Here is a 14,494-nt window from a genome sequence, read left to right as displayed (position 1 = left end):
TGAACATGTCTCTACTGGTAGATGCAAATGGCTCTCCCATACAAAACTGGCTCACACTGAAGAATGCTATGATCAGAACAGAATTTGCCATGCTAAGTATATATTGGTTATAGTTATTTTCCTTGTTTTGATTGTATATAAGGTGCACCCTAGGTAAAATCTGCATTGCTTATCAAAATTAAAGGGAGGGATAGGCTGGGATGACATCTTTGATTAAAGCTTAAAGCTAATGGAATCCACACTCAACTCAGAATGTTAGTGATGACCTAGTCTAATTTCTATATTCCAGAGTCACAGATGAAGTAGGTTTCTCAAGGTTAACCTGTGCAGGAGTCTAGGGTGCAGGACATATGTCACAGTGCCTTGTCCAACACACATTCTAAGTTCCTATAAACCTTTTGAGGGAATCACTGAACGGAGGATGCACAAGGATAAAACAAGAGCAAAAGAAAGCTAGACTACTCTTTTAGTGACAGGGTTTTCTAGGTCTGTGAAGTTTAGGAAATCTTTCTCTCCTTCTCTTTTTTAAATTAAAGTCCCTCAAAAAAAGTTTGAACCGTATTGCTCAAACTTACAATGCCAGGTGCCAAAAGTAATAGTTATACCACATAGCACTTTAAAGTAGCAGTAATTCTTTGACTGCTGTAATTTGTCATTGGTATTGCTTATTAGTGAGGTTAGCATTGTTGAAAAGACACTTTGACAATAGCATCATGGGACACTCAATTATTTGATCTTCCCTGGATATAATGTTACTCACATTGGTACTGTGTCTTCAGTAGTGCCAATGGGCAGATCCCCCAATCTGTGAACATTCAGTAGTAAGTATGTGAAGCAAAAATAAGGCTCATTCCAGAAGTAGTTTTCAGAAATAAAGACAAGCAGAGGAGTAATAGAAGCAACATTTAGACCATTTGACCAAAAATGATATGCTGTTTAACTGGCCATTATTGGAAAAGTACATTGTGGCCTTGAAAAATACATGTGATCAGAAAATACATTTTCGGGCGCCAGACAAAGAGAGAAAGCCAGCTGCTGGTGTGGACATGTAAACAAGTCAAATATGAGTAAAAGAAGAGCAGATACCTATTAGTATGGTTTCTTGACAACCATATTGTACAGTTTCAAGTACATAACCTACAGGAACACTGGCAGTGGCAGGAGGCAAGCAAAAGCTGCTGTGTTCTGGATGATCCACGTGGAAGAGGTCTTTGTAAACAGATGTCCTGGCAGTACTTTGTAAGAGAAGAATGGTCACTAAGGCTCCTTAGGGACCCAGGTAAACTTCCAGCCTCCCTCCTCATCTCGACGCACAAAGGCTTGTCCCTGATGGAAAGAGTGTGTTTTCACATTGCAGTGAGGGCTCAGAGATGTGGAAAAGGCCACCTCTGTCTTGTTGGGTGACACATCTGCACTGTGGTAAGGAAGAGTTTGCACCCCTACCGGAGGATTGGAAAGCCTAGAAAAACAGTGACAGTCTTGCTGGTGGATGGGGGTGACATTTGAAGCATGTGCTCTGTTGCCTCCATAGTCAAGGTGTTGATCTCTAGAAACAGTAGCATAGCCAACTGTATCATGTAGAAACTGGGAGGATGTACCGGGGACTATTATGGGATGAGAGGCAATGGCACTGTAGTTAGCTGGTAGGGTGTCATCAATGGTGTTGAGGTCTTTCAACCCAAGGGTTTGAAGAACCCAGGGATCCACACAGGGCCCGGTTTGTTCTTGACAGTTAGAAAACTCGGTGGAGAGGTTTCTCTTGGCAGTTTTTGACTGGGGTATCTCAGCAGGGGAGTGTCTGTGTTCTTTGGGTTTCCTCTTCTCCTTTCTGAGTTTTCCACATACTTTAGAAAATTCATCTGATGACAGCAATTTCTGGAAAAGCAATATTTGAAAACTGTACTTCTTTTGGATATTTACTGTTTGCCCATTTGAATACCAAAAAATGGCTAAATGTCTTGTGTGTTCCCACACAAGTAAAACTAGTCACTTAGCTACTGTTTGTTGAGTAAGCATCCTTAATAAGTTGTTACTTTGTTTCACATTCTTTATTCAGTTTTTAAGAATTGAAGGAAGCAGATGACATCTGTAAGATTTCTACTAAGGGAAACAAATGCTAATGCCAATAGCAGCTGTCACTTATTAAACTTATTCATAAGTAAATAAAATAGCATCATTATTTATAAAGCATTACTTGTATGTTTTCTCGTGGGATGCAGATGCTCTTAAAAGAATCAATAAAGATACTATTAGTGATAAGCTGAGTACATCTTCATATAAGAATCTAGGCAGAACCTCTGATTTCAACACTATTTACTACCTCCGACTTTTATCATACTAACTTTTAAAACACTCTCATGTCATTTGTTATATTATTCTAAATTTACAAAACTGATATCAAGGGAATTTAAAATGTCCAATTAATATCACTTGATGATTTTTATTGATTGATAGCTAATGTTAGGATCCCAGACTAATTAATATAGGGATGTATTTGTTTAAGTCAAAGATAAGTGGATTGCAACAGAGTCAAATTTAATGACTCGCTATGAACTCAAAAGCAGGAAGTAGCATCAAATTTAGAACAAATAATACCATAGTTTGTCTAGAAATGAGATAAAACTGATGCAAGACATAGTAACAAGAATGATGGCAAATGCAAACTTAAATGTGAAAAATCAAAGAACAAAAAGGTCACAGGTGAGTTATTTGTCCTCGAGTTAAAGCAGTTCACTCAAATGTACATGGACAAAGAGTACTTTCATATCTGTAATCACTAGTAGAGACTCCTGGGACCCAAGTATATCCACAGCATTTCAGATTCAGATATACCTCCCCCCCCCCCGCGCCGTGTGTTGTGTGTGTGTGTGTGTGTGGTGTGTGTGTGTGTGTGTGTGTGTGTGTGTGTGTAGTTGTCCAGAGGTTGAGTTGGGACTCTCCACCTTACATTTTCAGACAGGGCCCCTCACTGATCTTCCTAGACTGGCTGGCCAGTGGGATGCAGAGATGTACTGGTCTCAGCTTCCCTGTGATGTACTCAGGTTGCAGATGAGTGCTGCTGTGCCTGCTTAATGTGGACACCTTATGGGTCCAAACTCAGTTCTCCATGGATGTGTATAAAGCACTTTACTTACTTAGCCATCTCCACAGCTCCCAGAGAGACTCTTACCAAGGCTCTTGGCCTGTCCATTTACCAATTAGGATAGCAAAGGCCTTGAGGAAGAACTTTAGCTAACATCTAACACATAATTAGAACTACTATTTTTTATGTTTGATTTCTATTCCAATACTCCACTCTTTATTAACCCCAATAGTCTTAGCAGCTCCTCTGATTAACTTCTGTCCTTAATTCCCTTTGTGATGTGAAGCTAAAATCTGAAACTAGAAACTTCTGGAAAATGCTATATAACAATTCTGTTGCAGTTATTTATTTCCTTAAGGATAATATCCATCCTACTAACTCCCATAAAAACATCTCGTTCTGTAAACTTCATGTATTTAATCATGGGGTTGTCACGTAGTGATTTGCTCTGTCAAGTGACTGCCTTGCACTTGGAAAACAGATAATTACATACCTTGGCCTTTTCTTCCAGACATTTAACCAAAGTAGAATTCAGGTATTGTCTGAGGTGATTATTCTCTTCATGTAGCCTAGCAAGTTCTTCCTCCTTCTGTACCAGAGTGTCCTGGAGCTGCAAGAAGCACACAATAATGAAGGGTGCACCCCTCTATTGGCTTTGTAACCTAATAATACTGCACTGCTCCCCAACATTCTTGGACTTGATTATTCTTGTTTGTTTTAGGAACATAATTTCAAAGAACCCTGGTCCTCTGAGTCTTAAATTAAATCTACCCTCCCTACCACCTGATTGTTCAGTTTTGTGCACTGCGTATTCCATTCATTACAAAGTATTTGAGGAGATCAGATGACTTTCAGAACTGTAACCACAGGGAGTCAGGGGGGTGTGAAGGAAAGTGAGCCACACGGAACTGTTTAAATATAGGGAGGATGGTTAGAAGGCTTGGCTAGACTCCTTCCTTGCAGTTCAGAAAATAAAAACAGAAGATGTGACCTGGCTTTTCCCAGCCCCAAACCCGTGTGTCCAATAAATAAAAGTGCTCATTAGGAACAGCCACAAATGATACCCAGAGGAGGAAGTCATCTTTTGGAAAACTTTTACCTTCATTCCACCTCTCAAAGATAAGCCAGGTTTATTGCTCTAAACACTGCTGTATTCATCGTTTGGTCTTTGCAGTTGCCCTCAGAGAAGGGCTGCAGAAGTATTCCACAGATAAGGGGGATGAATTTGGTTAATTGAGAGGTCAATCATAGGTTTTCTTGGAGCTTTTGCTTCTGTGAGTTTATTCATTTAACTTTTATCACTTTGGACACACAATTATTGTTGTGTGTCACAACAAACACTAGGCCATGGTGAAATTATTTTTTAAAAAGAAAATATTTAAAACTAAAGGGAAATATGAAATAAAGGGAGTCTCCAGGAACAGTGGACTTTATGGAACTAGGTTAGTCCCAGTGTCTCACTACCTATCCATACCTGCTTGTTTCTGTAGAGCTGAGAGGAGAGCTGAGCCTCTTCCCATGAACATGAATCCAGAACAGGGAAATTTAAGTCACAGGATGCTTCTATGTAAAAACACAAAATAAATGCATGAACATATTTAGAACTATGCAATAAGTACTCACAAACAACTCCTAAAGTTTAATAGATTTAATTACTTTTATTTCACACTGGAAAACAAGACTTTAAAGATTTCAGAAGAAAGTGAGCAAATATTTATGCATAGCCTACCAGTGGCAGATGTATTTTAGGAGCTGAGTGGCTCCTAAAATGTGTGTATATATTCTTTCTGGTTAAGTTAATAGAGGCTGCCTCTTCCATTGAACTTCATAGAAATACTTACTGACCCCATCTCCACTAGGCACAATATTGCAATTCCACCCCTCCTTTCTAGTGTTAATCTTATTTTCTGATTTTTAGCATTTGATAGCAGTACGTTTGGCTCTATAATCAAATCCTGTATTTTGATGCTGCATTTTCCTCTCACTCGTCTTACTTATGAAATCTGAAAGGCAGACTGTGTTCAGAATTTCATGTCATGGTATGATAACATTTTATAGCATTTGTTTATTTATTAGTGCTACACATGAAAACTAGGACCTTGCATATGCTGGAAAAGCACTGCATGGCTGAGTCAAATTCCCACCGCTTACCTCCCTTTGCCTTAGTGATAGGCTTCTTTTTTTTAAAAAAAAAAAAAAGATTTATTTATTTGTTGTGTATAGTGTTCTGCCTTCATATATCCCTGCACACCAGACGAGGGCACTAGATCTCATAATGGATGGTTGTAAGCCACCATGTGGTTGCTGGGAATTGAACTCAGGACCTCTGGAAGAGCAGCCAATGCTCTTCACCTCTGAGGCATCTCTCCAACCCCGTGATAGGCTTCTTGTTTCTCTGAAGAATTCTATGGCGATTTCACTGCTAAGCCATACCTGATCTATTTCAAGTGTCTGCATCTGTATATTTAAATGTTTTTTCAAAGAACTGCTTTTGTTTTCTTTTTCAAATTTTACAGCAAGCTATGCCCATCAATGAAAAATGGTTTCTACATGCTAATGTACTTTAGCCTTCACTCCCCCAATCCTTGGCTTCATTCCCCCATTTAACCTGCCAGTCTTAAAATGTTGAAACATTTAGTGGTAAGTTGGAGTGACATGTAAGAAAATAAAAATAAAACTTGGGTTCACATCCTGAGACACGCCTCTCTTTTGCTAGAGTAAAAAGACAAAACTGAACAATGTTCTCCATGACACATGTTTTATTCATTTCAGTGTATGCTTCAGCATCTTTTCATACCCCTCTCCCCAGTCTCTAAAATACTTTGGGGGTGGAATGAATGCACAGGTATTCTGAGGTGCTGAAACCAAGCATTAATACAGAAATCCCATTAGTATGTGCAAGAATATTAATTAAGCTTCAGGCCAATGTGAGTGTTGTACGTAATTTCCACCAACATTGGACATCTCTCTAAAACTGAGGTGTGTATATGAAAGGGGAAGGGTTATTTCTCTGTATGAAGCTCTGGGCACAAACTTTGTATGATATTAACTTTGTTACTCATTATTTATTTTTCTCTCAGGGTCACACGAATCTCAACAAATTACAACATAAATATTCTACCTGATGTTTTGACTAAAGAAGCAAATTGCTACGAGAGTGCTGTTTATAACCCGGTGCTACACCAAAAGTTTCTTATGAGCTGGCAGTCTCCAAGAATTACAGAATATAGGAAATACACGCCATCTAGCACACAAGAAGTAGGGTTTCATTTTTCTTAGTTGAGAAGTACAGAACAATGAGTTTACTGCTAAAAAAAAATTCCAGGGGTCTCAGTGCTTACTTAAATTCTCTATAATATCACTTTCTCTGTTGAATCCCAGTCCTTGATGATTACAGTCACGAGACTGTGAAAAGACCCATTCTACAAGCAAAGCAGAAGAGTAGAACTTACCCTGTGTCTGTGGTGCTTGTTGGGGCTCAGCGTTGTCTAGGAGACTAGCAGCCCAGAAAGAGACCCAAGTCTCCTTGGAAACGTCAACACTAGATTCTGACGTTGTAGTGGAATACGGGCAATTATAACTCTGGCCTCCTACAAAATACGGATCTTGGCAAGGCAGAATGCTGTTCTGTGAATTTCAGTTTGATGGGGGTGTGGGAGATGGCATGGCGCAGTTGGGAGGGTGAGAGAATGGGAGAAACATGGAGAAATTATACATGGTAAAGCACATCAATAATAAAAGCAATAACTACAGGTCCAGCTACATAGTTGAATGGTGGGGTTACAATTACTAAAGAATACTGGGTTCTTTCAATTACCCACTACTTTCTTAAGGCCTTTCACCAAATAACTAGTATTGGACAGTCCAGGTTGTAAACATCAGAGGGGTATTTCCTATTGTAGTGCCTGGCTCAACAGATAAGCTACCCAGAAACTAAGTAAAAAGAACTAGATTTCATGATCTAAAAATGTAAGAACTGCTTGCTGCTCTGTAGTAGTTATCTTGATTGTATCCTATAAACCTTGAAAGGCAAAGATCACAGACTTCAAAGGGTTAAGCGAACAGTTCTACAAGGCATCATCTCAAGGAACTTCCTAATTTGGAAGTCTGAACCAGCTGTGTGTTGTGTGTCTTACATTAGAATGGATAAACATGTACATATATATATATATATATATATATATATATATATGGAGAGAGAGAGAGAGAGAGGTGATCACATACATTTCCCCCAACTCCAGTCACAGAAACATGAATGACATCAATCAAAAGCTGAGAATAAAGGCAGCGGGTTCTAGTTCCCTCCATAGTTAACACTCAGTACCCTTTTCAAGTTATCCTGCCACCAGTAGCTGTCTGGCATGCCTTTCTCCACTGTGTTCTGACTCAGTGAACACCTTCCTGTCCCGCCCCAAGTCACTCGTCAAACCTCAAATGTGGTCTCTCCAAATGCCCCTGCAGGGGTAGGCAGTCTGCCTCCTTCCTAGCTTAAGCTGTCCAACAGCCCATTCTTAATTGTGTGTCAATGTTTAATCAAGTCAAAAACATCCCTTACAGCAGAGTCCAGGTCTGGGCAAACTCTTTCTGGCTACTCCAAGACAGGTGTTGCTGCTGTGAAGACTTTCTTGGACATGACATAGAGAAGGCAGAGAGTGTGGGAAAGGAAGGGAGTAGAGAAGAGGAGGAAAAAAAAGAGGGGGAGAAAGAAGAAGAAGAAGAAGAAGGGAGAAATAAGAATAAAAGAACAAAAGTTATTATTATTGAGTCACTGGAGTCGCCCCAGGCCCCTGCTGCCAGTGACTGAAGGTTTGAAAGGGTACACTATTGAGGCAAGCACAGCTTGGGCAGCTCTGCCTGAAGAAATTCAGCCAAAAGTTTATCAAGTGCTATTTTCTTTTATTCTAAAAGTATGTTTGTAGACTCCTTTTTTTTTTTTTTTTTTTTTTTTTTTGAGGTTATTCTTGGAATCAGAGCTAAGCTATTAAGCAATCGACACCTGAGAGGAAAACAAACCCCAAACACTCGTGAGGATTTCAAATCTAAGTGTTTGCAAATATGTGCATAATCTAGAGGAACAGGTGGAAGGGACGAAGGTGTGTGCAGGGTGAGGGGGGGAAGGGGTGGAATGCTGAGGCAAACATGCAAGGAGAGGGAACAGAGAAAAATAAGGCATGCGGGGCAGCAGGAATGGCCTCTACTAATTGGAAAGTACAAAGGCATTTCCCAAAGCAGAATACATTCTTAAGGCAGTTTATTGTCTTCCAGGGCCCCCCGGAGTTCTGGCAGCGAGACTAGCTAAAGCCAGTTCCTCACTTACCATCTTGCAGAAGAAAGCGCTGCAGAAACTGGGCCCCCTCAGCGTTTTCCTTAAAGCCAGAGTTAGCTTTGAATGGGACGGCAGAGAGGAGCAAGGAAGCGAGTTCTAATCCGTTGGAGCAGCGAGTGAAGCCCGCAGGTACTGCTCTTTGGTTTAGTGCGAGGCTGTCAAACAGGTGACTTGCCTCGGGAGTCACCCAGCCTAAGCCACAGCAGCTCGAGCTCCGGAGACACCGACACTGGGACTTAAGACCTGCAGGACTTCTTGCTAGGGCCAAGGAAGGACCCTGTGTTCCAGGCCTCTGAGGCAGTGCTTGGTCAAAGCCTGTGCCTGTGCGAGCTGAGTCTACCGAGTCTACCTGGAGCAGTGGCGGCTGGCGATGGGGACTCAGCTGCCCTGCTCCCTCTGTGCCACGCGCCCAGCAGCCGGCAGGGCGGGGCTGGGCAGGGCGGCCAGCCAGGCCCCGGCGGCATCAGAAGCCCAAACCTTGGTCTCTGTGAAGCGCTAAGGCAGCCCATCCGAGGGACCCTGGTGTGAGTGGCTTTCTATGCATGCCTTGCTCACAGGATAACAAGTGATGGCAACTTAATAATAACGACAACTTTATTTTTATTTTATTAATGAGTCTTATTTCACCCAGTTCTTGAAATGTTTAAATGTGAGGGCAAAATGTTCTCAATCCTATAGTATACATTTTCCAAGACATATATGCCACATCTAACTCCATAGCACCGTGGTCAATGGGCTGCACACAAGTACTCAATAAAAATTTGTTCAAACAATGAATTAATGTTCACATTTATGAATCTCAGGTGCTTTTCTCTGAGTTGGACTGATGCACACCACAATTACATAAAATTTTTAAAATTACGATTACGAAAAGAGATGTCTGTCTATACTTTGTAAAGTATTATATTCTCCTGTCTTTAATTTCATCCTCACAGGTATCTCCACAATGTTCAATCTAGGGATGCAAGAGAAGCCTCCTTTAGAGGCTTCTTCTATCTTGGACTCATCATCTAAATGGATACAATGCAGTGGACAAATGGGATCTAACTCCATCAGCCCTGTAAATATCCTCAGAGGTCTCTAAGACACCCAGCCAGAGACACCTGAACACACCTGCCTATTAATGAACAAGGCACAGTAGACAAGCTGTGGACTCTGTCCACCAACAGATAAACACACAAAGAAAACATAAAAACAAGAGAGCTATATTCAGTTATAAAGAATGACATAATGTTATTTGCAGAAAATAAATGGTAGTCTTAGACATCATTATGCTAAGTGAAATAAACCAGACTCAGATAGACAAAGAGCTTATATATTCTCTTGTATGTAGAGTCTCTATTTCAAGTGTGTGTGTGTGTGTGTGTGTGTGTGTGTGTGTGTGTGTGTGTGTTGTGTACAACAGAAAGGGTACTATTTTACTATTTGGTAAGAGGAAAAGGACCAGCAGATGGAAGGGACAAGAGGGTAATGCATGTAAATTTGAGAAAAGTACATGATGCACTTGAACAAAAAAATGTTATGAGGAAGCCTGTTATTTTGTACAATGAATAATGCTATTAATAATTTAAAAAGAAAAACTAAAGAGGTTGACAGTCAACATAGGAACCAGTTTTAAACTCTCAGTTTAAAAGGAAAATCCTGAGGCTAAGAATATGGACACTGTTAGCATGATAGGTAAGTGTCAGACAAGATTTAGACTTCAGGCTAAGGTAACCATGCTTCATTTTACCTATTCCCAAGCAAGTTCCTTTGACACTCCTGCTCTTTATACCACATAGGTATCTGTGTATGTAACTGGCACGGTTACTAACTGATTTGTGTTACCTTCAGATTCCTAAGTTGAAGTTCTGGTGCCAGTGTGACTATATTTAGAGAAAGGGTATTCAACAGACATAGCTTAAATGTGGTCACTAGTGGACCTTATGTCTGGTGGTATTATCAGAAGTCAGGCACACCAGGAATCTGAAAGAAAAGGTCGTGTGAGTTCAGAGTGAAGTGAGTCATGAAAGGAAGGCTCAGGATAAACCAACAGCCCTGCAGAAGTCTTGGTGATGGGCTTCCAACCTCTGTACTGAGGATAGCTCTCCTGTGACACTATTGGTGGGTAGCCTTAACAAACCAATGGGTACATGACACAGAAACTGAGAAGCAAAGTTCGTCCAGCTTACATATAGTTCTTTAGAGAAAATTTGACCTTTCTTTGATGCCCCCTTCCTCTATTTTCATGCATAGAATTTAGAAAAGCCACAAAGTGACTAACTGCTCAGTGCCCCCAAGATCAAAAAAGGTATAGATAGAGAAGGAAGTGGGAGATGTGTCAGAACTCCTTCTCTGATAATATTTATTTGGAAAAGATGTAAATGAATACCACTACCTGTGAAGATCATTGCATCAAAAATAGACAAGCTGGATCAGTCAATGCCAGCTCATTCCAGGGTGTCATAAGAGAAAGTGGTCCCCAGTCTGCCCTCACAGTACAAAGGACAAAGCCCAGAGCATGAGGGATAACAGATCAAATTCACTTAGATCTTGCCAATCTACAATTTTATTTAAGGCAAAGAGTTGTTGATGCTTTAGTCCTGCAAACAGCTCATCGCTTTAACAAAACCTACTTAGTTTTGTGATGAGCACAGAGGCAGAAACAGGAGGGCTGGGTGGCTTTGCTTTGGGAAGCTTTCACAGATGAGATGTATAAGCCTTTGAAAGGCACATTTTCTTCTTCATTCCAACAATGATACAAAGAAAGTAAGTGAGCAACTATAGTAGTTAAAGAGGAACATTGGCTTTTCATTAAAATATACATGGATTCCAATTCCTGGTATTTTCTGAGATGGAAGTATGTAGGTTGTATTATCAGGGTCTCTAAATCCTGGAAACTCATTTGGTAAATTAGAAGAAAAATGCTTACAAGACAGATCAAATATTAACCCTGTTTGTTAATGCTCAATAATTTCCCAATTTGCTGATTAACTTATTACTATTATTCATAAAGAGGGTTCTGCCTTTGATGATGAATAATTGTCTACTGCTCTGCTGGGTCTGCTGAAGTCACTGAAATGAATGTTGAATTTGCAAAATGGGAGGTTTTGGAGGGCTAGATGTAAGTCTTAAAATTCTTTGGTGTATTTTTAGTACATAAATACTTTATAAATCATCAACTACCTTAGCGAAATAGATGTGGGAGGATATGTGGAGACATAGAAGCACTGAACACAGAGAGCTGTGGACAATTGAATGTAAATGAGATCATAAGTTCTTGCTAAAATTAAAACACAATGGAAACACTTTAGATCCATGAACTCTGACTGTGCCCATCATTTTCTTATAACTCACTACTTAAGCATGAGCTTAATTACTATTATTATTTTAAAAAACACTGAACCAAGTAAACAATAACATGAAATCCTTTGGCAAGTGTATCCATGTGTATGAAATAAAGGTGCACATCAACCTATGCAAATTCTTTCTTATGTAAGTAATGAGATTAGTTAAAAGTTGCCTTTATGTTGTGTTAGAGGACATGGTGTTAAAGAGGAAACAATAACAGCTCAGCTGCTGAATCAGGGCTGTATGTATGTATGTATGTATGTATGTATGTATGTATGTAGAGAGAGAGAGAGAGAGAGAGAGAGAGAGAGAGAGAGGTAATTTGACCTGCACAAAAACCAGGTCTGCAGACAGACAGCACAGTGTAGAGTATGATCAGAGGTGTGGTGGGGATATAAATAGATGGGCATATGGAATGGTCTTTCCTTTCACCCCTGGAGAGTGCTTTCTTTGATTTGCCCATTAATGGATTCAGTAGCATATATAATAAAGAAGAATCATTTTTCTTTGTAAACACAGCTCCTTCCCATGGCACAGACAGCTGAGTCTCCAAGAAAGAAGATCATGTTTCTCCTTTCTCCTACAGGTAGATTGTTACATGTGGAAAAGTTGCAATGCAGCAGTTTTGTATTGTGAGATTTAACACTTGCAATTCTTCGCTATATCTGTATAGCCATGACACTTTCAGTTTACTGCATACAATTTTAAAATTACTCATCCAAAAATATATGTGGGGATTATTCTAGTATGGACAGAAGCTTGCCTAGTATCCATCACCTGCTTGTTCTTGGAAATTTCTAATGATTATGATATATGTGATACATTTTTCAGGGATGAAAACTATTTCTACATAAGCTGAATATGTGAAAGTATCAATATTTAATTCTGATAAGGGAAATAAAAAATTGAGAAAAATATAGTGGTCACTAGCCAGAAAAGAGAAGTGCTTTGGATGAGGTCAGGAGTGAAATGTTTCATTTGGGACCAAATCAAAAAGAATGCTTCTATGTGAAAAGCATGGGCATATGTGTGCGTGCGCGTGCATGTGTGTGTGTGTTGTTTATGTCACCCAAAATTTCTTTAATAGCTTTATATCTACCATTATTTATTTACTCATAAGATAATTGTTGATTCAGCTATGCTTGATGTATTTTATTAAGTCAGTTATATACAGTTATCATATGGGACAACCAGAAGATTTTCATTGTTAAAGTATGTTAAAGACATTGTTAAAGTCTTTCAAATATCAACTATGTACTTTACATACTCAAGATTGCTTGAAAATGGATATAGACCTGTATTAATTATTCAGGAAAAATGTTCTGCCCTTTGTAGCCTTGCTTTGTGCCTTTTGTCATAATTTAACACTTCAGCCCAGAATTTCAGTCAAGTTAAAGTTGTTTCCATTTTATTCAGGTCCCACATGGGAACTGGGGTAATCAATACCTTACCTCCCTGCCATTTACTATGAGAGCACTGGTAGGAAGCTCTAATCCATGGTAAGGTATATATCTAAATTAAAATAAGAAAATGTCAATAGGACTAGGAAAGAACATAAAAACATTGAAGTTTACCTTACATTGACAGAAACATTAGAAAGGAAGCATTTCAAGCCAAGCAAAGAGGAGGTAGCTTCAGGGCTGAGGAGGTAGCTCTGTAATTTGGTGCTGGTCTATTATGTAAGGTTCCAGAATCCATCCCCAGCAGCAGTAGCAAAATATATAAACAAGTCAATAAATCAATAGAAGTTTATTCCACACACTTTATCCCACTGCACTGAGAAATCATTAAAATAGTTATGATGATTAATATGTGTCAGGGATATGCTCATCTAACTTTGATATAAAATAAAATTCTATTTCATGAAAATCTATAGTTTTGTCAGCTAGGCTCCAGTGCCCACATTGTTCAAGACTCCCTATCAGGGATGCTTGGCAAGCTAGATGACAGATGATAGACAGTTGATGTAGTATTAACAGCTTGGAAGGCAAATGGGCAATGACTGCAGCACTTAAATTTATTGAAAATACAGAAATCAGGAAGTGGGTTCCAATTTCTAACAAGATGATTGGACTCATTCCATTCTACCCTTGGAGTTACCCAAGAAACTAAACCTGTGAATTATTTCACAAATTATACACAAAACCCTGAAAAACATTCCCTAGTTTCCTTTTTATTATTTGATTTTTTTTCCGAGACAGGGTTTCTCTGTGTAGCTTTGGAGCCTATCCTGGCACTTGCTCTGGAGACCAGGCTGGCCTCAAACTCACAGAGATCCACCTGCCTCTGCCTCCCAAGTGCTGAGATTAATTTTATTATTTGATTTTTATTAAATTTTTCATTTATTTTACATACCAACCACAGTTTCTTAATGACACATTAATTTCTGGCAAATTTATCTTAGTAACAACCACATCAAAGAAATTTAAGTCAATATCTGTTTCCAGTCAAGTTTTGTTTTCAATTTTTCTTGTTTCTTTAGAAAATGAAGGCATTATACCAATGTGTACCAATGGAAGCATTTACACATATTAACAGAGCCTTAAAAGCATTCACGTTGTTTGGATGGAGGGTGCCACGACAAAGGCAAGTGAGAACACTGCAGATATCCAGATGCTCTCTCTCTCTCTCTCCTCTCTCTCTCTCTCTCTCTCTCTCTCTCTCTCTCTCTCTCTCTCTCTCTCTCTCTGTCTCTCTCTCTCTCTCTCTCTCTCTGTCTCTCTCTCTGTCTCTCTCTCTGTCTCTCTCTCTCTCTC

At 39.5% G+C, this 14,494-nt stretch overlaps 1 protein-coding gene across 1 annotated transcript in view; it reads right to left on the bottom strand.

The window, feature by feature from the left end:
- Positions 1-1,257: 1,257 nt before the first annotated feature.
- Positions 1,258-14,494, bottom strand: part of Gmnc (geminin coiled-coil domain containing) — a 68,239-nt gene continuing 55,002 nt past the window's right edge. The window contains exons 2-7 of the mRNA XM_035444129.1: positions 8,400-8,838; positions 8,096-8,148; positions 6,535-6,709; positions 4,557-4,645; positions 3,576-3,692; positions 1,258-1,875 (exon numbers count right to left, since the gene is read on the bottom strand). Of these exons, the coding sequence (XP_035300020.1) occupies positions 1,258-1,875; positions 3,576-3,692; positions 4,557-4,645; positions 6,535-6,709; positions 8,096-8,148; positions 8,400-8,838 (1,491 nt within the window). The remainder of the gene's footprint in view (positions 1,876-3,575; positions 3,693-4,556; positions 4,646-6,534; positions 6,710-8,095; positions 8,149-8,399; positions 8,839-14,494) is intronic.

The sequence above is a fragment of the Cricetulus griseus genome, chromosome 4 (genome assembly GCF_003668045.3).
Source record: "Cricetulus griseus strain 17A/GY chromosome 4, alternate assembly CriGri-PICRH-1.0, whole genome shotgun sequence".
Taxonomy (NCBI): Eukaryota; Metazoa; Chordata; class Mammalia; order Rodentia; family Cricetidae; genus Cricetulus; species Cricetulus griseus.
The sequence above is the reverse complement of the archived record's forward strand: the minus strand, read 5'-3'. Positions and strand labels throughout refer to the sequence as shown.